The sequence below is a fragment of the Sus scrofa genome, chromosome 14, assembly GCF_000003025.6.
Source record: "Sus scrofa isolate TJ Tabasco breed Duroc chromosome 14, Sscrofa11.1, whole genome shotgun sequence".
In the NCBI taxonomy this organism is placed as follows: domain Eukaryota; kingdom Metazoa; phylum Chordata; class Mammalia; order Artiodactyla; family Suidae; genus Sus; species Sus scrofa.
The window spans coordinates 45,217,548-45,243,311 of record NC_010456.5 but is presented as its reverse complement, the minus strand read 5'-3'; the positions used below and the strand labels follow the sequence as shown (position 1 = coordinate 45,243,311).

The 25,764-nt window shown below is 40.6% G+C and overlaps 1 protein-coding gene across 2 annotated transcripts in view; it reads left to right on the top strand.

Moving 5' to 3' along the window:
• PITPNB (phosphatidylinositol transfer protein beta) overlaps positions 1–25,764 on the top strand; it is a 64,385-nt gene that overhangs the window by 6,778 nt on the left and 31,843 nt on the right. For both annotated transcript variants that reach the window (XM_005657336.3, XM_001927781.5), the window contains exons 3-7: positions 1,627–1,772; positions 12,396–12,487; positions 13,143–13,150; positions 13,653–13,727; positions 15,616–15,699. In XM_005657336.3, coding sequence (XP_005657393.1) covers positions 1,627–1,772; positions 12,396–12,487; positions 13,143–13,150; positions 13,653–13,727; positions 15,616–15,699 — 405 coding nt within the window. The remainder of the gene's footprint in view (positions 1–1,626; positions 1,773–12,395; positions 12,488–13,142; positions 13,151–13,652; positions 13,728–15,615; positions 15,700–25,764) is intronic.

Genomic DNA, 25,764 nt, shown 5'->3' with positions numbered 1-25,764 from the left:
CCTACAAGATAGCATCATATTCCCATGGGCTTTTTAAATAGAAATATTTACTAAGCTGGAGTTCCCATCATGGCTCAGTGGTTAATGAATCCGACTAGGAACCATGAGGTTGCAGGTTCAATCCCTGGCCTTGATCAATGGGTTAAGGATCCCGCGTTGCTGTGGCTCTGGTGTAGGCCAGTGGCTACAGCTCCGATTGGACCCCTAGCCTGGGAACCTCCATATGCTGCGAGTGTGGCCCTAGAAAAGATTAAAAAAAAAAAAAAAAAGAAAGATTTGCTAAGCTTACAACTTCCACTATTTTTTGTTCCTCAAATAAAATGTTAGTTTTGAATTATTAGTTTTTAGAGGTAGCTTTTCTTTGAAAATAGGTTTGGAAAAGAAAAATTACTTCTTTTGGCCATCTTCATTGGGAAGAAGAAATTTAGCCAAATTTGAAGAGATTAGAGATAATGCCATGATTGAGTCATTAGAAGAAATTAGAACACAAGAATTTGCTTTTTATCATTTATTGGAGCTGTTAGAAACTCCAGGTTGGTATAGAGCAGTACTGCCCACACATAGGTATCAGTGCAGGCCACTGAGAATTTCTATTCACTTTAAAATAAAGTAGAAACCACTGTCAGCAACTTCTTGCCTTTTATGGTAATAGTTGGATATTTATAAATACTTTAAAAACAGTTTCTGTTTGTGGGAGAACTTCACGCCTAACAGTTCTGACCCTGGGTACCCAATACTCTTTCTATTTAGGTGGGCAAAGGCCAAATTTGGTATGTTGTGTACATAGGTCATGGAAAAAAGACTCCAGAAGTCTACTACAATTTGGGCTATAATGGTTCTTCATATTTGCAGGCTTTTGTTATTACACTTTTATCTTCCTCCTCCTCCTTATTGAGAATGGTATTCTGATTGCCCAGCTTTCTTATTTGGCAAAGTAACAGTTATGTTCCTGCTGTACTTTCTTTAGAATTTCGTGAAATTAAGTGAGGTATAATAGATGTAAAAATGCTTTAGAAGATACAAACATTTATTTATTACTCAAAAAACTGAAACAGGGCGTTCCCGTCGTGGCGCAGTGGTTAACGAATCCGACTAGGAACCATGAGGTTGCGGGTTCGATCCCTGCCCTTGCTCAGTGGGTTAACGATCCGGCGTTGCCGTGAGCTGTGGTGTAGGTTGCAGACGCGGCTCGGATCCCGCGTTGCTGTGGCTCTGGCGTAGGCCAGTGGCTACAGCTCCGATTCAACCCCTAGCCTGGGAACCTCCATATGCCGCGGGAGCAGCCCAAGAAATAGCAACAACAACAACAACAACAACAACAACAACAAAAAAAACTGAAACAAATGTCAAGATATTGTCTGGATAAGTGGATATATTAAAGTACCAGAGTATTTGTAACTAACAGTTTTCTTAAATAATGGAAATCTTGTAAAATATTATGGTTTCTTGCTGTATGATCATCTGGTGTTTGTCTCTCTAAACATATTAATTTCTAATTTGAGTCATGTTTTCATATAGAGCATATGTGCTGAATGGTTTGGATGTACTTTATAGTAAGATTTCAGCGTAGGAAGTTTCTGCAGTTACTCCTGACTTATTGAAGTTCTGTACTCTTTGTTATTTCAGTATCAGGTTGGGCAGCTTTACTCTGTTGCAGAAGCCAGTAAGAATGAGACCGGTGGTGGTGAAGGAATTGAAGTTTTAAAGAATGAACCTTATGAAAAGGATGGAGAAAAGGGACAGTATACACACAAAATTTATCACTTAAAGAGGTAAGCAGAGTGTTCACATTTGATGCTTAGTTATTATATTAAATAATCAGGTTTTAACTATACAGCCCACTTATCAAGCATGCAGCTACCTAACTCACTAATAGATGAGCTGAAGTACTTTAAAATATTTTAATGTGACCAAAACAAACATTTTCATATAAGAATATATTGCATTTTAATTTTTTGAGAGGATTCTACTTCTTTATTTTTAAATTACAATCTGTTTATTAAAAAATTCAGCAATTTATAAATTAAAAACTTAGTTTCTATCTCATGTCATCACATATCTGTATCCCCAGAGAGAAACTAGATAAGATTTAGTTTATCCTTCCAGATAATTTTCTTATACATACTCAAATAAATTTTTAAAAAACACAGAAATATATCACTTCTATTATTTATTGTTTTCCACAACAAATGGTAATCATACTGTACATATGGTTCTGCCCTTAGCTTTAATTTTCAGTGATACATCATGAACATCTTTCTATGTTGTTATTTAATGCCCTTTCCATTCTTTTTAAAGCTGAGTAAAATTTCTTAGTGTGGACATAAGCATTATTTACTTAAGCATTTTGTAAATGATAAGTAAATTTAGGTATATGGGGTATTTTCTAATTTGTCTATTACAGATAATATTTCTGTGAAGGTGGGTGTACATAAGTCTTTATGCCTTAGAGTACTATTTTTCTAGGGGAAATTTATTACAGTAGGATTGCTGGAAGGCCATGCTCTTTTAAAATTTTGATATTGCCAGATTGTGCTCTAAGAGTTTGAAAGTATTCATTTTCCTATATTTTTAAAAATCTTTTTATTTTTGCCAATTTGATTCACAGAAAATAGCCTCTTGTTTAAATTTGCATTTCTTTATTAGTGAAGTGGAATGTCTTTTCTTATTAATTAACCATTTGAATTTCTTGTGTGACTTGACTGTTTAGATCCATTACTCATTGTTTTTATCTCTTTGGTTTGTAGAAGTTCTTTTGTACATTCTCCTAAGTTTGGCAGTCTCATCTGTCTTTGGCATAGATATTTTAAAATAGAAAATGCATACCAATATTTATCCAAGGGCAAAAGGTCAGTAATGGTTTTTAAGAGTCTATTTTGTAAGTAGTGCCCTCAGTTTACTAAAGGTAAGAGGGAATCTGCTCTTTTCTTGGCTTTCTTCTCTTCATGGAGAATAACACTGTGTTTTGTAGAACTTTTTAAAATTGTAGATAAACTGTGATGATGAATATTTTTCATATTTTCTCAGTTTAAGGCTACTGCTTGGTTTATAGTGACACATGAATGTAAAGTAGGTCATCCCCTTATAGAGCCTTAAATTTTACTTCTCTTTTCTCCTAGAACACAGCATTTCTTTGTTTCTGCTGCTGGTTTGAATGAAGGCAGTAAATAACTTTGATTAGCCACTTATCCATAGTGGCTCTTATTCGTGGTTTCTGTTAATTTGTTAGCACCCTAAATATATCCAGAAATGTGCCAGTGAGAGAAAATAATGACATTCTAGGTGATATGACCTGTAATCTATATATAATATTTGTAGTTTTGAATTTACTTACGTGTACTCAGTTTTATTTTTCTAGCATTTTATATTTACTCATTTGTTGAATTTTACCAATGCATGAAACTCCCTTTATTGTAAATTCAACTCTTGGGGTGGGGGGGTAACTAAAATATACCCAAAATTGATATTTAGAATTTTCTATTGGTTTGTGATGTCCATATAAACTTGAAATAGACTCATAATATTCTTCATTTGAAAACTAAGTTGGAATACTGGGGGAAACATTTGATATATTATTAATGGAAAAGAGCAGTTACCAAATTTGTATATAAATACTGTTATATATAATAAAAGTGAGAAAAATGCCTAGAAAGAGATTCATTAAAATGTTCAGAATGTTTTTCTTTTGGTGGAATTATGGGTGATTTAAATTTATTTTATTCTTCTGTATTTTTGTTTAATGAGAAAAGAAAGAATGATTTTTGAAACATCTAATTTAGGTAACATTCCATCCATGAATAATGGATCTGGTAAGTTCAAAAGGGCTGTATAAATAGGGTTAGTACAAGAGATATTACTGTTCTAGAGAGCTTATTAGGATGAGATTCAGAATTGCTTTCAGGCTTTTAGTGGATTAAATAAAGGAAAACCTTGGCTCTGGAGGCCAGCCTCCCAGTACGGTCAGGCTTCTGGAATTGCTTCTTCATTCCTAGAAGGAGCTGAAATTATTCCACAGTACCCTTTGATTTCACCCTTTATGCACTCATTTACTCATCATTGTAGCCCTGAGAAATGGGCAGTGTACACATTGTACATAAGCTTCCTATTTACTCAAAGTCACACAGCTGGTAAGTGGCAGAATGAATGGTGACTGAGCCTGCATTCTCTGATTTCTAATCCCATGCTCTTTTGGCCACAAGTAGCAATCCCAACGGCCTGTGCTGATGAGCATAGGTGTCTCAAGAGAAGGGAGAGATAGGGTCTGATCGGATGGAAAGGGTATTTTATGCTCATAGAAGGATGGCCTTGTCACACAAAGATGGCAGTGTTGGATGAAGCATGGAGAGGCATGAGACAGGAAAGGGAAAAGGAAAGACGTTGGCAGTAATGGATCTCAGGCAGTGTGGCAGATAATAGCCATTCTGGTGGTAATGAAAAACAAACAACCCAGAATCTCCATTAACAAAGACAGAATGGGGGCCACCTGTCACTGTAGTCCTGGGAGGAGGTCATGGGGCAAAGACAATCAAATGTCTATACTCAGAGTCATCAGTGTCATCCTAAAGGCACAGTAGCCACAGGATGACTACATTATAGAAGAGTCAAGAGTCATTTAACAGCAAGTGCTGAGGCTTTCACTGTCCCAGACCAAAGACCACAATCAAGGCACAGGGCTGGCAGTACATCCCATCAGACTTCAGTTTCCTGCAAGGGCATCAGTTCAGCATGATGAACACATAACCACAGTCCCTAGAGTTTTTAGATCCCTATCTGTCTCTCAAGAAGTTAAATTTGGGTCCTTTTCCAACATTTATTCTATTGGGTAATCTCTAGTGCTGTGTGCACTGTCACTGTATAGCATTGATAGAATTACACACTTGACAACCTCATGGGGTGAGTTGGTTGGCCAAGGGCTCCAAGACCGTTTACTTTTAGGACCCTTGAGTTCTGAGGTCTACTTTACCCAGTGTTATGAGGTCTCTGAATTCCCTGGTCAGTATGCTTTTGCATTTCAGCAAAAACTTCTTAGATATACAAACTTAATCTCAGCCAGAAGATGAGAAACAATTTTGGCAAGGTATTTAAAAATTCAAAATTTAGTGATCATCGCAAGGGACATTTCAAGTGTCTGATTTCCTTGAATCTCAGATAATAGTCTTCTTACAAGCTAATGAGATTCTTTCCATTCCTGTGATAACAAGTAGTGAGGAGTGTCACCCATAGTAATTGTAAGCAAATATCTAGTACTTCTGTGTGCTGGTCACTGTAGGTGCTCTAGGTGGGAGCCCGTTCATTCCACACAGCAACCTTTTCTGGTGAGGAAACTAAGGTCAAGTAACCAAGGTTTCAGTAGCTGGCTGGTATGCCACTGCTGTTTGTAGCAGATACAGGCTGTGAACCCAGGCAGGCATTGTGACTCCAGAACCTGACCTCTTTATCACTCTGCTTTACTGCTGAGCCCTGGGGGAGGGTTAGAATATTTTCCATTTCCTAAAGTGAACTCTGCAAGAGTTTGCAGAGAAATTCTTCTAAGGCCATGGATTTCATTACATCTTATTTTCTCATAAGTCTTTAAAAGTCTCAAGTCTTTAAATAAAGTTGAGTTTAACAAGGTACTTACTCAGTAGTCTTCAGGTATCTCTAGTTGTCATAACTCTGTCCAAAGTAAAAACCCTTGGCTCTAAGGCAAGCCTTCTTTCCCTGTTTCTTTCCCTCCCTCCCATCCTCCTCTCTCTCTCTCTCTCCCTCTCTTTCACTGTGTTTTTATGGCCATGGCTGCAGTATGTGAAAGTTCCCAGGCCAGGGGTCGAATTGGAGCTGCAGCTGTGGCCTGCACCACAGCAACACCAGATCTGAGCCACATCTTTGACTTATGCTGAAGCTTACAGCAATGCTGGATCCTTAACCCACTGAACAAGGCTAGGGGTCAAACCTCCATCCTCACAGAGACAACATCAGGTCCTTAGCCACAATGGAAACTCCAAGCCCATCTCTTCATTGTCCTCCAGAAGTGACCTATTAAGCCCCTTGGCTATTTTCTTTTGAGGTTGGGTCGCTCATAACTTGATTTCCTGAGCTCGGATCTGTCCTGAGCCAAAGCATTCCTTCACTGTTTTCCTTCATACGGATCCTTCTTCCCTAAACACCATCACTTTTCTGTCACTTCTCAATTTGACCCCTAAATGTATATTTCTACATGCATACATATTTGACTGTGTACCCCATTTACCACAAAAGTTTGAGTACATTTCGTGAAGTTTAATGTACGCTTAATAGTGGATGGTGGGGAAGGAGGGCAGCATTTATTGGATAAAGAATTTTGAAGCAGGACAAGGAAGTATGTTGTGGTTTTGGAGATGATATTTCAGAGAAAAACTTGAAGCTCTCCTGGGACCTCATGGGGCACACTGACCAGTCCTTTTACATATATATTTTTTTTTAATTCCTCATAAGCATTATACCCTAGCCAGCTTCAGTCAGTCCTGGATGATGGAGAATCAATAAAGCTTTGCTAACTCCAGAGTGGCCTTGTGCCCCAAAGATTGAAGCAGAGGTTTTATTGAAAAATCACTGTTTAAAAATTTTTATGTGGTTCAAGTTAAGAGTTCATTTTTGTAAGCAACAAGAGTCATTTGTCAGGAACTTGAGTTATGTTTGTGTTTAAAAATGAGTAGTTTAGGAGTTCCCGTCGTGGCGCAGTGGTTAACGAATCCGACTAGGAACCATGAGGTTGCGGGTTCGATCCCTGCCCTCGCTCAGTGCGTTAACGATCCGGCGTTGCCGTGAGCTGTGGTGTAGGTTGCAGACGCGGCTCGGATCCCGCGTTGCTGTGGCTCTGGCGTAGGCCGGTGGCTACAGCTCCGATTCAACCCCTAGCCTGGGAACCTCCATATGCCGCGGGAGCGGCCCAAGAAATAGCAACAACAACAACAACAAAAAAGACAAAAGACAAAAAAAAAAAAAAAAAAAAAATGAGTAGTTTAAATCATCTGAGGATACAAAGGTTGATTGTATATGATTCTTTAAAGAGGTATGCACATCACTGAATGAGTATAAGAAAGTAATAAAAACCCACCAAATATAATAAATTCATTCTTCAATCTAGAATTAGTTACCCATAAATATTTTTTTCTTTGTAGTCCCGAGTCTTAGGTTTTGCATAGTTCAAAGTTTTCTGCATGAAGAGTGATCCTATTTTAGAAGAACGTCAGACATTTTCCAAACTGTATTGTTTCTTCTTTATGTTATGTTTCATTTCTCATTCTTTTCTTCTTTTTGTTACGTGAAAAATATGTCTTTCTCTTTTTGGTTTTTGTAATTCTCTTGAATTTCAGTGTTGTTATACCTTCTTGAGATTACTCAATTTGTATCTGGCTGTTTTATTCCTTTACCTCAAATCACGGATTTTAAGTCATCTTGTAATTTTTTCCCCCTTATATCTCTCCCGTTCCTTTTTTCTTCCATCTCTATCACCATTACATTAATTCTCTCTCTCTTGAACTTCTCTTATTTGCCTCCAGACTGTCTCTTGCTGTTCATTCTTTTGACTGTTATAAATAATGCAGCTATGAATGTTTGTGTATGAGTTTCTTTCTCTGTGGACATGTTTTCATTTCTCTTGAGTATATATACACATACATACACATACCTTTTTGAAGAACCACCAGACTTTTCCAAAGTGACTATTCTACATTCCCACCAACAGTATGTCAAGGTTTCAGTTTCTCCACATCACTGCTCACCCTTGTTTTCAGATTTTTTTTTAATAGTAGCCATACTAATGGACATGGTCTCATTGTGTGTTTTTTGTTTTGTTTTGTTTTTGTTTTGTCTTTTTGCCATTTTCTTGGGCTGCTCCCACTGCATATGGAGGTTCCCAGGCTAAGGGTTGAATTGGAGCAGTAGCCCCCGGCCTACACCAGAGCCACATCTGCAACCTACACCACAGCTCAGGGCAACTCCGGATCGTTAACCCACTGAGCAAGGCCAGGGATCGAACCCACAACCTCATGGTTCCTAGTCAGATTCATTAACCACTGCGCCACAACAGGAACTCCTCATTGTGGTTTTAATTTTTATTTCCCTGCTGATTAATGATGTTAAGCATCTTCTCATGTATTTATTGGTCATTTGTAGATTATTGGGGAAATATCTGTTCAAATCTTTTACCCATCTTTAAATTGGATTGGCTTTTTTGTTGTAAGTTCTTCATATATTCTGGTTATGAAGATGTAGTCTCTTATCAGATGTATGATTTGCCATTCTTTTTCCCCCATTTGTGAGTTGTATTTTCATTTTCTTATATCCTTTGAGGTTTTAAAAGCTTCTAATTTTGAAATTCAATTTACTTTTTTTCTAAGAATTTTATAGCTTTAGTTCTTTCATTTAGATCTTTAATCCATTTTTAGTCAACTTTTGCTGCCATCTGTTCTTGCTGTCTCCATTTAATTTTCCACACAAAGCCAGAATGATCTTAAAACTTAAATCAGGTTGTATCATTCCCCTCCTCTAAGCCTTCAGTAGCTTCCCATCATACAAAGAACAAAATCTGAATTCTCGGGCCCCATGTTATCTGTCTGCCCCTTGCCTCCCTCACCATCCTCATCTTGTGACCATCTCTTCTTTGTTCACTGCAGTCTGGCCGTGCTGGAGGCTAGACCTTTTGCTATCTTAGGACCTTTGGTCAGCTGTTCCCTTGACCTGCTTGCTGTGTTTGCTCGTCTTCATGTAGCTGCCTGCCACTGCCCTCATCCTCTGATTGTCATTGCCACTGTATGTCACTTCCTCAGGCTGTCCTTTCTGAGCACCCTTGCCCAGGTACTCAATTTGACCATGGACCTGTTCCTTAACCTCACAGCACTCCAGGAAAGGTAATTCTCTTTTTTTGCCTTTTGTTATTTGCTGGTCTGTTTTCTGCTTCCCTCCATGGAAAGTGAGTTCTGGGTAGGAATTATCCCTGTTTGTACACCATTATTACATGGTCTCTGGCGCAGTGGACAGTCAGGAAATACTAGAGCGGATGAATGAATGAGGTCTCCAGGGTATTTAAGGTATATTTCAGTTGATTCTAAGAGGAAAAGTTACTTGCTGTGTTTATGACAAATTAATGTAGGCTTCAGAGTCTCGCATTTTACATTTTGATGTTTATCCTCAAAGGACAGAAAAATGAAACTTTGAACAGTTTTGTTCATTTTGTCTATAGGAAGATGTAAGCATCCATTGGGAAAAGTGCAGTTTGAAATGATTTGCCAAGGTATAATTTATCTCAGGGAGAGGATTTTTTAAAAAGACTGCTCCTACATCAGGAGATGTTCAGTGTACAGCATGGTCATTTATTACCCATCTTTTAAAACATATAAACCCTTTATTTTCTTTTACCACCACAACAAAGTTTCTTACCACACTACAGGCAGGTTTACACCCATTGGTATATTGAGGTTAGATCTTCATACTGATAACATAACTGATAAAACACTTCAGTCGAATTTTACCCTGAAGTTAAATATTCTTATTATGCATTCAGAGATGACAGGCGGAGGTACATTTTTGGTTTTGGACATTATACTAAGGCTGATTCTTAAACAGCTGAAATCTAGATATGTTTACCATGAAGTCAGCACTGTCATGAGTCTTGGTTTATAACGACTGTTTGGGAGAATAAGAGAAGGAACACCCTTTTTGGTTTATTTCTGAAAGTTTCTCCATTTTGTTATTTAGTTACTATTTGTCCCTTTTCTGAGACTCTCTAATCCTCCGAAATAGAATTTCCTGCATGATACTAAAGTGCCTTCCTAAGTGATACTGAGGTGGGAAAAATGCATATGCTTTCAGTTGTGTGTAAGTGGCACACTTGAACCGCCTTGTTAGGAATATATTAAAGCTGCCATTAATGAAAATTCCTCGCCTTTAAAGTGGAATTGAAATTCAATTTTGTTTACTTAATTTATACATTTTCCCTAAGTTTAGTCAATTACTTAGATTCATTGAGGAGAGATGTGTGCTAATGTACTCATGTTAAATGTAAAAAGCCAGTAAATTTGAAAAAAGCTGGCTCAAAGATTTGGTCATTCTTTTTTTGGTCTTTTGAGGGCCACACCCATGGCATATGGAAGTTCCCAGGCTAGGGGTTGAATCAGAGCCACAGCCACAGCAATGCCAGAGCCAAGCCATGTCTGTGACCCACACCACAGCTCAGGGCAATACTGTATCCTTAACCCGCTGAGCAAGGCCGGGGTTGAACCCGCATCCTCATGGATACTAGTCAGGTTCATTATGGCTGAGCCACAACGGGAACTCCCGTGTGGTTGTTGTTAACTAAGTCAAAACTTATAATGAAGTCTTGGAATTCACATGGTAGAGAAAGCATCCTGGAAATAAGATAATGGGCATTTGGAAGCAAGATGAAGAAATACCGAAACTTTCAGATTTGTCTTGTGCTGGCCTTTGGTAACTGACTGCCAATTTTCTGTTTGTGTCAGGAAATTTTAGAACTTTGGATGAATATGAAAGTTTTTTAGAATATTGAGCACTATAGGAATAAGTAGGATAGTTAAAAATATATTTCTGAGCTATTTTTCTCTTGCCTTTTTCTAAGTTGATCAGATGAACCATTGATAATCTTACTTGTCCTCTTTGATGGACAGGTGATTTTGTAGCTTATATGTCTTAAATATTACCTATATGTATTACATTATACCCTGATTTGACTCTCCGACATTTAAGAGAATTTTGCTTCCAGTTCTTTAGCAAGGGAAGAAATAATTTGGACTGATAGATATTCTTTCACTTTTAATGTATGATGTCTTCATTTTTCTGAAGTTATACATGAAGTTATTTCTGAAGCTATGCTTGAGTCTTCCAAGATCTCAGAAGAATTAAGTACCCAGAATTAGCCCTCTGCCGTATCTTTTGAGGGTGTAAATATACATACAGATTTATGCCCTTGGAATTTTACTCATACTGCATATATAATAGTACTGCAACTTTTCCAGTGATTTAAGTTACCACAATAGTAGGAGCTCCAAACTGCGTACCCACCCTTGTGTACTGTGGAGGGGAGGGAAGGGCTCTCCACACCGCTTCTCTGTAGCTGCCCACTCTATGGCTGGTGTGGGCTTCATTCCACCTACCTTACTTAGCACCCAGAGTTCAACATGGGAAGGTCTCTGGTCAACTGCTTAATCTTACCATGGGGCTAGAAGTCCCCTCTGGGTCTCACATGTCTTTGGTTTGTTTTTTTCTCTTAGTTTAGGGAATTAAGTTGTGCTTGAATGTTCTCAGAAAGCAGCTCTGATCTGGAAAAAAAAGAATATATAGGCCTTTAAGTTACAGGATATCATTTTGACATACAGCCACTTAAATGCCAGTTACATGAAATAATGAATTAATGCTTGACTCACAGTGTTATTGGGGAATTAAAGTGTTGAAGAAAAGCATGTGAAAGCACCCACCTGCATGTCAGCTTAGAATTACAAAGCAGTAGCTCTCATTGTACTGCACTAGGTGCTAAAGGCATTACTCTGAATCCCTGCAGAAACCCTGGCCGAGTAGGTAATACCAACTCCATTAGACACAGGAGGAAGTTCAGGGAACCAAATAATATGCCCAAAGTCACACAGCTTCTAAGTGGTGATGTTGGGGTTTGAATCCAGTCTGTGAAACGCCTTTGCATGCAGAACTGCTTTCTATACAGCTGGCTCCAGTTAGTAAAAATGGTCATTTCACTTGCATTTCTTTGAAGACTGATAAGACTGATTTTCCATTTGTTAACCCATTGTGTTTCTTGCTTGGGGTTTATCTGTTGGGAATCTTTCCTGATTATCTCATGAATCTGCATTAAGCTTATCATGTATTAATTACATATTTAACCCACCCATCTCCTCTGACCATACTTGAGACAGCAGTTGACATTCATTCAGTCAAAAGCCCATAAGAAAGAATTGCTTCCGTTTTTTGTTTTTGTTTTGTTTTGTTTTGTTTTTTTTTTTTTTTTTTTTTTAGGGCTGAATATGGAGGTTACCAGGCTAGGGGTCAAATCTGAGCTACAGCTGCCAGTCTATGCAACAGCCACAGCAGCGCAGGGTCTGAGCTGCATCTGTGACCTACACCACAGCTCATGACAACTCCAGATCCTTAACCCACTGAGCGAGGCCAGGGATCAAACCCACAACTTTATGGCTCCTAGTTGGATTTGTTTCCGCTGTGCCATGACAGGAACTCCAAGAATTGCTTCCATGGGAAGGAAAAAAAAAAAATTTTTTTGTAAACACATTCTTAATTAAATTGTTGTTTTTACACTAATTTTATAGTTGAGTACTCCTTGAAGCAGTATGATAGAAGCCAACAAAGAATTAATGGTGCTGTTGAAAATATGTCCATTATTTCTCTCATCACAGCAAAGTTCCTGCATTCGTGAGGATGATCGCTCCCGAGGGCTCCTTGGTGTTTCACGAGAAAGCCTGGAACGCATACCCCTACTGTAGAACAAGTAAGTCTGCTTCCCAGAAACCATCTCACTGTCTACCCTGCTGCTAATGAGGAAAGGGACTCCCCATGCCCCTGCCTTAGAGAAGGTTGACACTCAGCACGGCCTTCCGTGGGTTCCCAGGGAGTCACTGCAAGAGCTATGGCAGAGGAGAGGCTGCATTGGGGTCCCTTTGTGAGGTGCACATGTTCATTCCCAGATGACAGCCACCATGAGGTCCCAACTGATCAAGCAGGCTCCGTGGGGAGCAAATAAAATGAGTACAGAAACCTTGAAAAGTCATCCTCACTCAGGAGTATCACTTAATGTCCTTTCAGCAGTATATTATCTATATTGCCGCATAGTAGAGGAGGAATATGACACAGGTCATATTCTGAAACAGGTTCCTGTTGTTTGCTGCATTAGTCTTATAAATGTTTGGATTTTGTGACATTATTCCTTTTACAGTTATTTAAAATTAAATTATTGATTCCATAATCTAAAGTATCCTCTGGTGTCACTTGTGTAGAAACTCTGTTTTGCAGATGTAAACCAAATGTTCTATGTTGGCAGGTAATTTAATCTTTCTGACATTAAATATTGTTGGCAGACTGTTTTGGCTCCGATTAACATTCTGAATTTTTCCCCTTTTGTTGCCTACCTGTTCATTATGCCTCAGTTGTAACGGTGAGTAAAACTATTTTTGTGTCACATATTCTTCCATCTTTAAACTTTGCTTTACACAGTAATCATTTTCAACTATTTCTTGCTTTTTTTCTTAAAACTGCCCACTGCTGCATGACTCCTCCTCTGTGCTCTGTGCACCAACTCATGATCTTCCACATGCTCCACTGTCAGTGGGCTCTTTCCAGCCTTGGCTCAGAATCTCACTATTGACTTTATTTTCCTTCTGCTACTTCCTTTGAATGCCAGGTTTGCTCACCAGACCTCACAGCTTCTTTAATGTTAGCCCTGTGTGCTGCATGACAAGCAGGGTTTAAGTTATTTAAAAGCATACAGCAATTAGTTTGCCTGACAAGTCTGTAAAAATAGGTGGATAATGATTCTGAGGATCAGTCTTCATGTAGAGTCAAAGCATGGATGCTTGTGCTGGGGAAAGCTTCTGCAGACATGAGCCCCAAAGAACTGGTGAAAGATCACTGTCATCTTGCTGTTGTGTTTTCTGCAGAATGAATATATGAAAGATGATTTCTTCATTAAAATTGAAACATGGCACAAACCAGACTTGGGAACATTAGAAAATGTAAGTTTTGACTCTGGGCTTTCAGCATAGAAGCCCCTGGAAATTGGGAATACTGTGGTCTTTTTTTTTTTCCTTTTTCTTTCTTTTTTCTTTTTTTATTGTTTGTCTTTCTAGGGCCATACCCGCGGCATATGGAGGTTCCCAGGCTAGGGGTCTAATCGGAGCTGTAGCCGCTGGCCTATGCCAGAGCCATAGGAACTTGGGATCTGAGCTGCGTCTGCAACCTCCACCACAGCTCATGGCAACACTGGATCCTTAACCCACTGAGTGAGGCCAGGGATTGAACCCACGACCTCATGGTTCCTAGTCGGATTCCATTTAACCACTGAGCCATGATGGGAACTCCTGTGGTCCATTTTGTCATCACCAAATCACTGATGCCACCTGCATTAGATTAGCACCAGGCCACACTAGTGTGTGTGCCAGATTGTGGTAAAGCAAGCCCAAGGCCAGAAACAAACGGGCCTTCCCTGTCAGTCCCCTTGCCTTGGTGAGTGAGTGGACTTTGGTGAGGTTGCTATTTTTATCAACAACCTTCTTTATCTGGGACAGGGAGAAGATAGATAAACAAAATTCACAGATAATCCTTAAGCCAATTTTAGTCACTAATTAAAATTTTTTTTCATCTTTTCGTGCTGTATTTGCCCGAGCTTCTCCACTGTAGCAAAATTGATGGCTTTAATTTGCACCTTTATTCCATTTTGCTAGGATATGGGTTGATTTTAGAGAAATGGCTAAAAGGCAGGAGGGCAGAGGTACTTTGAATAATTTACAAAAATGTTGACAAGCTCCTGACTTTTACAGATTTATCTCTGAAGCAAATTACAAAAACTTAGTTAAGACTCACTGTAATCATTAACTTTTGACAAGGTTTGGCAGGGAACATGGGAGAGTATCTAGTTTAGGGTGATGCCCTGGCCCAGTGGTTCTCAAAAGTGTGGTTCTGGACCAACAGCAGCATCTTGGAACCTGTTAGAAATGCAGCCGCTCAGGCCCTACTCCACATCTCTGAATCAGAATCTCTGGCTGTGGGGTCCAGCAGCCTATTTTCTGGTGGGCATTCCAGTTTGAAAACTGTTGTTCCAACCTTATTAAATGCAATTTTAGGAAAATAAGTTTATGATAACTGTGTAGATTCTTTTCTTCCTCTGTTTTTGTGTTATTGGTGCCAGTCAGTAGAACTTTTGAATTATAATTTGCAGTATTTGACTTGAGTTTTTCTTTGAGATGGTGATTTGACTTTTCATGTTTTTTTATAGTAGCTCTAAATTTTAGAGTTTAAATGAATTTGGTATGCTTTAGTCTATATGATTTAATTTGCCAGTTTTAGCTTTCAAATGGGCATATCTTTGCCAGTGTTTAAACAATTCTTTAAGAGGTTCATGGATGGAGTTTCAGAAATAAATGATTGAACATGAGGTGTAGGGAGTTGACATCATACTGGAACTGAATGGCTTAGTATAATCAAATTCAGGAGAGGTTTTAAACCATACAGTGTAGCTTCTTGAAATCTAATTATAATGTCACCTCCTGTTTGTCTAGGACTTAGAAGTTAGAAGGACTGTTACATATCACTTGGGTTAAATGTAGGTCGGGTACGTTTTTTGTATAAATTGTCTCTAAGGGCTTCCAGAAAATAATGGTGACAGATTTTGGTTAATTTGGCAGGATCCTCTCCTCTCTCCCCGTCCCCCACTCCAATTTTTTTTAGGTTTCAGGTAAAAGATTTCTAGATCCTTCCAGCCTTCAGACAGCTAATTTAATGAAATAACAGTTTGGATTTTTTTAATTCTTTGTAATGTACTCTGAGAGACTCAAAGATTATATATGGTAATAGTTTTGCCTAATAAGAAGAGTCCACAGTTTCCTTTCTCTTTCTCATTTATAGGTACATGGTTTAGATCCGAACACATGGAAAACTGTTGAAATTGTACACATAGATATTGCAGATCGAAGTCAAGTTGAACCAGCAGTAAGTACTGTGTACAACTCAGTGGCATTTTAACCTATTCTCTTTCATCTAAAAATTATTTATTTCTTATATGGCCTACCTTTCTACACTAAAATAGCCTAGAGCTTAGGTCTGGGTCTCTGCAGTGAAAAAGATCAGAGAGTAGGAGAGGTGATTTGTTCTTTGTGTGGATTTTTACCTTTGCACAAGTGATCCGTGAGAAATCCCAGTATACCTGGAATACATAGGGGCTTGTTTTCATGGGGTGGGGGTGGGGGACCAAGATTGTTTTACAAAAGAACTCTTCCCTGAGCTTCTTTAAGTAACATGGATCCCTTATAAATTTAAATTTTCAGTAACTCAGGGCTAAAGTTACTTGTAGAAAATGGTTGATGGAAGAATGTTCTAGTTTAACCGTTGTATAGCTTTCTCTTTTGAGTCTTACTAGATGTAAATATTTGTATTCTGGGCATTTACTTAAACCAAAAATTTTTCCCCAAGTCAGGACCCTTATTCCTCACTGCTGGCCCTGCTCTTCCCTCGCCAGTTAAGACCCTTGTCATTACTTTGCCCCAGTTTGTAAATACTAACTCAGTTTTTATAGTATGTGGGGCACAGCTGTGGATTTTTACATATGAAAACAACCAGTGTCCCTTTTCTTGCTAGTCTAGAGAACTAAAGCTTTGTCCTAAGAGCCGCACTGCCTTTTTTGTCATGGTGAAGCATGGTGTTCAGTTAGAATCCTGCCCGGTCCATTTCATTTTGGGTACATATCACCTGAACTTGTTGTAAGCTGAACAGAAATAATCCAAATAGTAAATGTCTGGCTTTGCAATTAAAATTGAAAGGGAAGCTTTCTAAAACAAAAATTCCCAACCTTTTCTCAGAAGTCACTGGGGTTGGGGCTGCCAGCAGTGACCCTCTTTTAGGCCCGATCCTGTTCTGTGAGGAGCACTAAAGGACTTGCCGTAGAAATTCTCAAGTTTGAGTTTGTGTGTGTTAAAGAATGGTCGTAGGGTGAAAGAATCCTGAGAGTGGGTCAGCTAAGGACTGGGTCAGGAGAGTTCAGGTGCCTGGAGCACGGTGTGGCCTACTGGGATTGGGTGCTCCATGGAAGGCATTCAGGCTGTATTTTGGGTGTTTGAAAAAGTTGTCCTGACCAAACAAAATGGTCCAGTCTTGTGGCTCAAAGGTTTGCATTCCACGTTGTTCTCCAGCAGAGCACAAGTCACCTTTGGTTTTGCCAGAAGCATACGAGTAGTTCTTTGTTCTTGTCCTCAAGCTAAAACAGGCTCCCAATCAGTTTTTGCAGGCAGAGTGCAAAGGGAAAGGACCCAGTTAAGGCCGATTGTGCAAGAGCCCTGGGGGCCTTCATTCCCTCCCAGCCACCCCAGCCTGGATTCCAGAGTTGGGAAAGGGCTCCGGGATGCATGGTGGCAGCACAGCCAGGGGCTCCAGGTGGAAGGTGCTGAGCTGCAGAGGCTCAGCAGGTGGCTCTCTGTTTGGAAGGATGTCTGGGGTGGAGAGAGAGAATGGATTGGGCCCAGATGAGGAGGGTCTGCATTGTGCATCCATGAAGCTGTGACTGAGAACGTCCATTCTGAGACTAGACTGGCTTCAGATGCACATTCTGAGGTCTTGCTGCCCACTGGCTATTTAGTTACTTAACTTCTCTGCCTATTTTACCTTGTGTAAAATGGGGCTGATTACCTGACAGCACTCTGATTATTAGAGCAGGTGCTTAGAGTACCTCGCTTAATAAACATTGGCCCTTATTGTCATTATTATTAGCAGGAGTTTTGAGAATCTGTATACCATGCATTGTTCGGTGAGTGAATAAGTGTTCATATATATATATGTGTGTGGTTTTGTTTTTCAGCATTCATAGTGCTTGTTTTCCAAGTTACACTTTAAGATACTAGTTTATTTTAATGTTTACTGAATTCACAGTACCTTTTAAAAATTGTGGTAAAATACGAATTAAGTTTACCATTTTAACCCTTTTAAAATGTTCAGATTGGTGGCATTTAGTCCATTCACAGTGTTGTACAACCTTTACCATCATCTAGTTCTAAAATAATCTCATCTCCCCAGAAGGACATCCTGTATGTACTACCATTCCCTGCTGCTCCCTCCCCCCAACCTTTCGCTACCATTAAGTGTTTTCTGCCCCTGTGGCTGCACCTATTTTGGATATTTTATTTGGGGGACTCCTAGCAATATCTAGTGTTCTGTAGGTGGCTTCTCTTCCTTTGTATAGTGTTTTCAGGGTTCATCCACCTTGTAGCCTGTGTCATTACATCAGTGTTTTTTATGGCTGAATAATTATCCAGTGTATGAATATACTATGTTTTGTTTATGTATTCTGTGGGTGGACAGTTGGGTCGTTTCCACCTTTTGCCTGTTGTAGATAGTGCTGCTGTGAACATGTGTGTCATAGTAGTTTTTGTGTGTTTTCTCAGTTATGGATACTACAGGTACAAACGTTACAATGTAGGGCATCTCAGACCTTTTGACATTTATAGAAAAAGCTGGATGCACGTATTTTCTGTTATAAAAGGGGAAAGGTGGCCTCTGTGTGGTGGGAAGTGAGAGTGCCTTTAGGGGCTGGGGGTGTGTACAGACTGAGGTGGGTGGGGGCAGAGGAATGGGGGGCAGGGACTGGGGCTCTGCCCTTCTGCTCGGCTTCCTCTGTCCACTCTGCTGGCACTGATCTTTTTGGCTTCCACTAAGGTGTGTCATAGAATTATCTTCTATTGCAAACACCTGGACCACATGGCCATCCTTACTTCTTACCAGATCTATTTTGGTCTTCTGTTGAATTAATTTGTTCATTTGATTCTGCACTTTTATCTTCCCATGATGTCAAAGGAAGCTTTAAAAGCACATCTGCATTTCTCAAGTGGTTATCATAGTAGTCACCTCGGATCTGGGGCTCAGTCTCTGCTGCTGGCATAGCTCCCAGCAGCTCTCAAGGGTGGGTGCAGTACCCTCAAGAAGCTTGCAATCTGGCTGAGACAAGCCCAGTGCAGTGAAATGGGTTAACCATTTTAACCACTGTTAAAAATGGCAGTTGTGTATCCATGGTCCAGAGAGCTTCAGGATTTCAGAGGAAAGAACAAACGTGTGAGGACAAAAATCTGAAAAGACTAATAGAAAGGGTCATAATATGAGGATGAATAGCATTTTGAGGGATGAAACTGTCCACTGTCATTACAGTTTTTCCTTCTTACCCTCATTGCTGTGACATACTATAAATTCATTTGTTTTCCTCTCTCCCTTCCAAATAGAAATTAAACTTGAGAGGGAAGAATTTTTGTACTGTTAATTCTTGTCACCCCTGCTCCTATAACAGTGCCTGGGATGTGTAGTAGGTTCTTGCTTGTTGAATGAATGCATGAACTGTAGGCAAGCAGAATGGAAGCAAAGGTACAGGTGCGTTATCCAGCACTGAGGGGAGGGGTTGGAGTAATTTTTAGAGTTGAAGGGAACCTTAGCTACCTAGGTCTCGTTGCTTTCAACCTGTGCTTTGCAGAACCCAAGAGTTTCGTGGAGCCTATTCTGGTTGTCAGGATTGAGCACCTAGAGCATGAGGCTGAGGAGTTCTGTCTGCCCACTCTCCCAGCACAGTTTCTACTTGTCCTGTCTTAGTCTTCACCATGAGAATTACTTTGAATACATAGTTCTGCAGCTGCAGAAAGTTGGGTTTCAGGGCTAAGCAGGGAGGCCCTGTTTTATAAGTGAGGAAGCTGAACGCCAGGTAAACTGGGTTTTTCTCAAGGCCATTTAGCTAATGCCTGAAGTGGAAGTTCTCTCAATCCAACATTCTTTCCACTGACTCCTGATTGCTCCCCAACAGAGGCCCTGGTCTATCTCCCTTTGAGCTGCCGCTTGAGTAGTCTTCCTGTCCTCAAGCTGGTCTGCCACTTGTCCTGTGCTTTTCCTGTCCTGAATTCTGGCCTCCCTTCTGGGCCTCTTTTCTCTGTCCTGCAGGGTCTTCACCTGTATTGGGATCAGTCTTCCCCTCTGCTGAATTTCAGCTCTTGTTCAATTCATTGATGTGTCTTATTCTCTATGTTTGTAAACCCATTCCCTCTTCACTGAGTGACTACTTGAGAATATTTGTGAAATGAAACTGATAAACTTGAAGGTAATGGAGAAACTAACCTTAGTCAAGAATTTTATACAACCTATTTGATACTACTTCGATAGCACCTGGGTTAGCCTGGTATGAAGAAGCAGGCACTCATATACATTGCCCGTGGGCATGTAAATCACACAACCTCTGTAGCAAAACTGCAGGTGAATATGCCCTTTTGTTTTCTTTTTACAGCCATGCCTCCAGCATATGGAAGTTCCTAGGTTAGGGGTCGAATCAGAGCTGCTACAGCTGCTGGCCTACACCACAGCTACAGCAATGCCAGATCCAAGCTGCGCCTGTGATCTGTGCTGCAGTTTGCAGCAACACCAGATCCTTAATCCACTGAGAATTGAACCCACATCCTTGCAGACACTATGTCAGGTTCTTAACTCCCTGAGCCACAATGGGAACTCCACACTACCCTTTGACCCAGCAAAATTCCACTTCTAGGAATTGATCCCATTCAGTGCAGTGTGCCAAATGTATAAACATAGGATTTTTATAAGGAAACAGTTTGAAGTCTTAAATGTTTCTCTGTCAGTGGGAAACTGATGAACAATTGTGGTTCTCCTTATGGAGTTCAGTGCAGTTCATCAAAAGGAAGTAAGCTCTATTTGTACTGATAGGGAATTCTTTCCAAGAAAATGTGGAGGGAAAAAGATAATATCTATATGCATGTGTTTGGTTGCTTACCTAGAGACAGTCAAGAAAAATGCACAAGAGAATTCCCTGGTGGTGCAGTGGGTTACTAAGGATCTGGTGTTGCCATTGCTGTGGTTGGGATCTTTGCTGTGATGTAGGTTTAATCCCTGGCCTTGGAACTTCTGCATGCTGCAGGTATGGCCAAAAAGAAAGAAAGAAATCTGAATAGGACAGTGGGGGGAGGGAGCTAGATGTCTGGGAATGGTGTAGAGGGGTCAAGGGCTGGCAGAGGTGTGCACAGTGCACTGGGAGCCATCTCACTAGGGTGTTGGTTTTCTATTGCTGCGTGACAATCACTACAGATTTAGTGGCCTTGTTGTTACTTAATCAGGGGAATGACAGCCCATCACCATAGTCTCTTGGTCAGAAGTCTCAGGTTCCACGTGTACTCTGGGAAAGAGACTAGACAAGATTGTGACTCACTGGGGGAGAGGGGTCATCTTAGGATATGTCTGCCATACCAGTGGTCGATTTTTAGTGCTCCAAACTTGCTCTTTGAGGATGAAGTGACTCTAGAATTGGGAGCTTGATAGCTGTGAATGGGCCAACAAGATGGATTTCAGTAGGAAGACCTGACGGTGTGGTGATGTAAGTTCAGTCTGGCACTTTAACTCCTGGAGATTTAAGTCTCAGTCTGACTTAAATTCTTGGTTTTCATTTTGTTTTTCTTGAGTGAGCTACTTTTTCTTAAAATGTCTTAAATGTCCTACATATTACTTGCTTTAAACGAAATTAAAACAGTTGGTGAATAATTCTGAGAGGATAAGTAGTCAGGTCTCCCAAATCAGGACAGATATGAACTGGTTGGGAGTTAAGAAACCAGGAAATTGGGAGTTCCTCTTGTGGCTCAGCAGAAAATGAATCTGACTAGTATCCATGAGGACGTGGATTTGACCCCTAGCTTTGCTCAGTGGGTTAAGGATCCAGAGTTGCTGTGAGCTTTGGTGTAGATTGCAAATGTGGCTCAGATCTGGCGTTGTTGTCTGTGGTGGCATAGACCCTCGGCTACAGCTCCAATTCGACCCCTAGCCTGGGAACCTCCATGTGCTGCAGGTGCGGCTTTAAAAAAAAAGAAGAAACAAAAGGAAAAAGAAGGAAAGCAGGAATTTGTATGTGAAGCTTAAATCCTTTGACTCCACCTGGTGGAGGGTTTCTGTCACTGCAAGCAGATTTAATACAAACAGCCCTAAACATTTTAATTCAGAGTAACTGTTGACCATATTTAATGTTTAACTCTCTCTGCTGGGTTGCTGGTGTCAGACAGCTTGTATACTGCTCTCATTGTAGACTTGCTGGGGTTTGGTCATGCTTATATGCTGTGCTTCACCACATATAGGAGGGATGTGATTAGACCTACAGTGTGGCTGAATACTTAACTTGGGCAGACACTTTGACATATTTACATAATCAAAGGGTGACATTGTCAAAATAATTCTAGGAACAAGGAGTTGTAAAAAATCTGTCACTGTGGGAGTTCCCGTCGTGGCACAGTGGTTAACAAATCCGACTAGGAACCACGAGGTTGTGGGTTCGATCCCTGCCCTTGCTCAGTGGGTTAAAGATCCGGCGTTGCTGTGAGCTGTGGTGTAGGTTGCAGACGCGGCTCAGATCCTGCGTTGCTGTGGCTCTGGTGTAGGCCGGCGGCTACAGCTCCGATTAGACCCCTAGCCTTGGAACCTCCATATGCCACCGGAGCGGCCCAAGAAAAGGCAAAACGACCAAAAAAAATCTGTCACTGTGATGAAGAGTCACGGACTAATTTATTACAGAAATTACATTTAAATTTATGGGTTTGGGAATTCCCATTGTGCCTCCGTCGTAACAACCTGACTAGTATCCATGAGGATGCAAGTTCCATCCCTGGCCTCACTCAGTGGGTTGAGGATCTGGTGTTACTGTGAGCTGTAGAATAGGTTGCAGATGAAGCTCAGGTCCCATGTTGCTGTGGTGTAGGCTGGCAGCTGCAGCCCCCATTCTACTCCTAGCCTGAGAACTTCCATGTGTAGCAAGCCCTAAAACGCAAAAAAAAATAAAAATAAAAATTTATGGGTTTGGAGTTCCCATTGTGGCTCAGTGGTAATGAACCCAACTGGTATCCATGAGGATATGGTCTGATCCCTGGCCTCTCAGTGGATTAAGTATCTGGCATTGCCAAAAGCTGTGGTATAGGTTGCAGATGAGGCTCAGATCTGGCATTGCAGTGGCTGTGGGGTAGGCCAACAGTTGCAGCTCCCATTTGACTGACCCCTAGCTTGGGAACTTCCATATACTGCAGGTGCGGCTGTAAAAAGACAATCAGTCAATTAATTGATGGGATTTTTTTGAAGACAATCAGTGAATAAATTTGTGGGTTATTTGGTTTCTTCCTTGATGACTTATGTGAAGTCTGCATAGGGTTGCTACTATAGCCACTATTCTCTGTAATTTTCTAGAGGATACATCACTGCCTAATGAAGCAAGCTGAGCAGTCTGGAATTTCTGCATAAATGTCTCCACCCAATTTCTTTTGGCTACTGTACAAAACAGAATTCTTGTTTTAGTGGAAAGAGGCATCGGAGTAAAGTATTAAGATGTTCTGTTCTTTAAGAAGAAGACTCCCCTTGCTTATAATTCTAGCAGCCACGAGCACAGTGTGTTCCAGCGAACATATCCCTTAGCCCCCATATCCCCTCAGCCTCCTACCCCTTCCCCATTTCAAATAGAACCCAGATAGCACTCCTGAAAAGCCTTCCTCAGTAAATTGAGTACCTCTTGGGGGCCTGGACTGTACCAGCTCCCAACTTGATGATGGACTTGTTATCTCTGTTTCTAAGACCTGCCTAGCAAGAGGTTCAATGCCTAACATGCAGAAAGCTTATCAGTAAATGTTTGGTGGGTGTTAACACCTCTGGTGTTAAAAAAGAAAGGGCAATGGGGAGACAGTTTGGAAGTATTTATTCAAATACTAAATAAGCAAATCCTACTTTAGTTCCTTCTTAACTAATTCTAGGAAAGACATTCCTTCAATTCTAAAAACTATGTCCTTTCTAAATGAGCAAATGCCTGTCAGATTAAAAAGTGTTTCACTTAGATCGCATTGTAAGGATGAGTCCAGGTATCTAGCATAAAACCCTAGAATATAAGTTTTAAGTTATTTTTAATTTCTAAAGTTGTTGGTACATAACCACAGTAAGAAGTTGAGAATTCTTTAAATGTCCTGATGAAATGCACATGCATATCTTCAACTCATTTCCAGAATATACACAAATGAGTCAGTTGACATCTGCTTCTGCTTTTTTTTAAGGTATAAATTTGAATCTGGCCCCTTTTAATCATCTCCAGCACTTTGTCTAAGTAGCTTTCCATGATTTGTATACAAAAGTCACTTCCCAGGAGAGGAAGACTCTTTAAAGTGTAAGCTGAAGTGTACACACGATTAACATCAGAGAGACCTTCATTTTTGGAAGTAATTTGAAAGAAAATGAGCATGGTTTTTTTTAAAAAAAAAGAAATCAGTACCACATTTTTAGGTATTTACGTATAACCAGAAAGGATTGTTTTAGACTTGTATAGTATATGCTTCCTCTGAAGTACATGCTAAGGGACTTTATTTTTATAATTTCCAATGTTTTATTTTCTTCCTTTTTTTTTTTTTTTTTTTTTTTTTAGGGCCCCACCTACAGCATACAGAGGTTCCCCAGGCTAGGGATTGAATCTGAGCTACAGCTGCCGGTCTACTACGCCACAGCCACAGCCACAGCCACGCCAGATCCGAGCCGCGTCTGCAACCTACACCACAGCTCACGGCAGTACCGGATCCTTAACCCATGGAGCGAGGCCAGGCATTGAACCCGCAATCTCATGGTTACTAGTCGGATTTGTTTCCAATGCGCCATTACTGGAACTCCTATTTTCTTCTTTTTATAGTTGCACCTGCGGCAGATGGAAGTTCCTGGGCCAGGGGTCGAATCAGAGCTGCAGCTGGGGCCTGTGCCACAGCCACAGTAGTGCCTGATTCTGAGCCACATCTGTGACCTATGCTACAGCTTGAGGCAATGCCAGATCCTTAACCAACTGATCGAGGCCAGGGATCAAACCCACATCCACCCACAGAGATAATGTTGGGTCCTTAACCTGCCCAGCCACAGCAGGAACTCCTTAACATCTGTTTTTAGATCTCAGTCATGATCAGATATTAATGGCATAATAATATTAAGTAGTTCGGGAGATGTAATATAAAAACGAAGATTGTTCCAAATTGAAATTTAGCAAGTTTAAAGAGAGAATGATTTTTTTCCCTTATTTCATCATCTTGGAGTGCATTAATTAGAGATCAAATGTTTTTTCCCAAATGAGGCATTTCAAAGCCAAGAGTTGCCCAGTTTTGTAACCTTAGTGGTATTTCTGAAGATGGTATTCCTAAAAGAAAGAGACACAAACTAGAAACTCAAATGCCGTATTGTTTCTGAACCACCGAAAGGGTGCAAAGTGTGCTCTGGTTGATAAGGTCCTCCCAGAGACTTTCTCAAAGAGCTTTTATTGTGGGTGACCCAGTAAGCTGTGCTCTGAAAATAAAGCTCAGATTTTATTAATATCTCTTCCTTCTTTTGTCCTTTTTCGTCTCCCTCTGCCCCATTAGTTACTGCCCAGGCCCTCATCCTTACCTGCCCATGATGATAATTGTCATAATTGCCATGTCATATTTACCCCAAGTGCTTTTTCCAGGTCCTTCTCCACATTTGCACATGTTCCCCTTGGGCAGTGGTGGGCAGGGAGTGTCACACACTAGGTTCAGAGCTCTGTCTTTAACCCTGATGTATGCCACAATAGCCAAATCTTCCTCCCTGGTTTGTTGTCACAGCTGCTAGATTCGCTAGATTCTGGACAACTCTGTGCCATCTCCTTCCAGTAGAATACTTCTCCTAAGCAGCTTTTTCAGCAGCATCTACTGGAGCAAAGTGTGGCTCCACTCACTAGTCATGTTTCTTTTCCTGACACCCCAAGGAATGCAGGTAGTCCCAAGTGAGAGACCAGGGCTCTGATAAAATTCACTCTTTTAGCCGTGTCTGGAATCACCTCTGCTCCAGTCCAGTCCACATGTGTTCCCCACCTCGCCAACTTGTTTGCACTCTTTTAGAAAACACCCTGCCATGGCCGAGAGGCTGTTCTGTACATGTATGGATCTCAGATGTGGCTGGATCTGCCCATTGGCCCAGTTCTTTGAACATTTCTTTGGAGGTTACAGGCTTCTGTTTGGGGGCTCT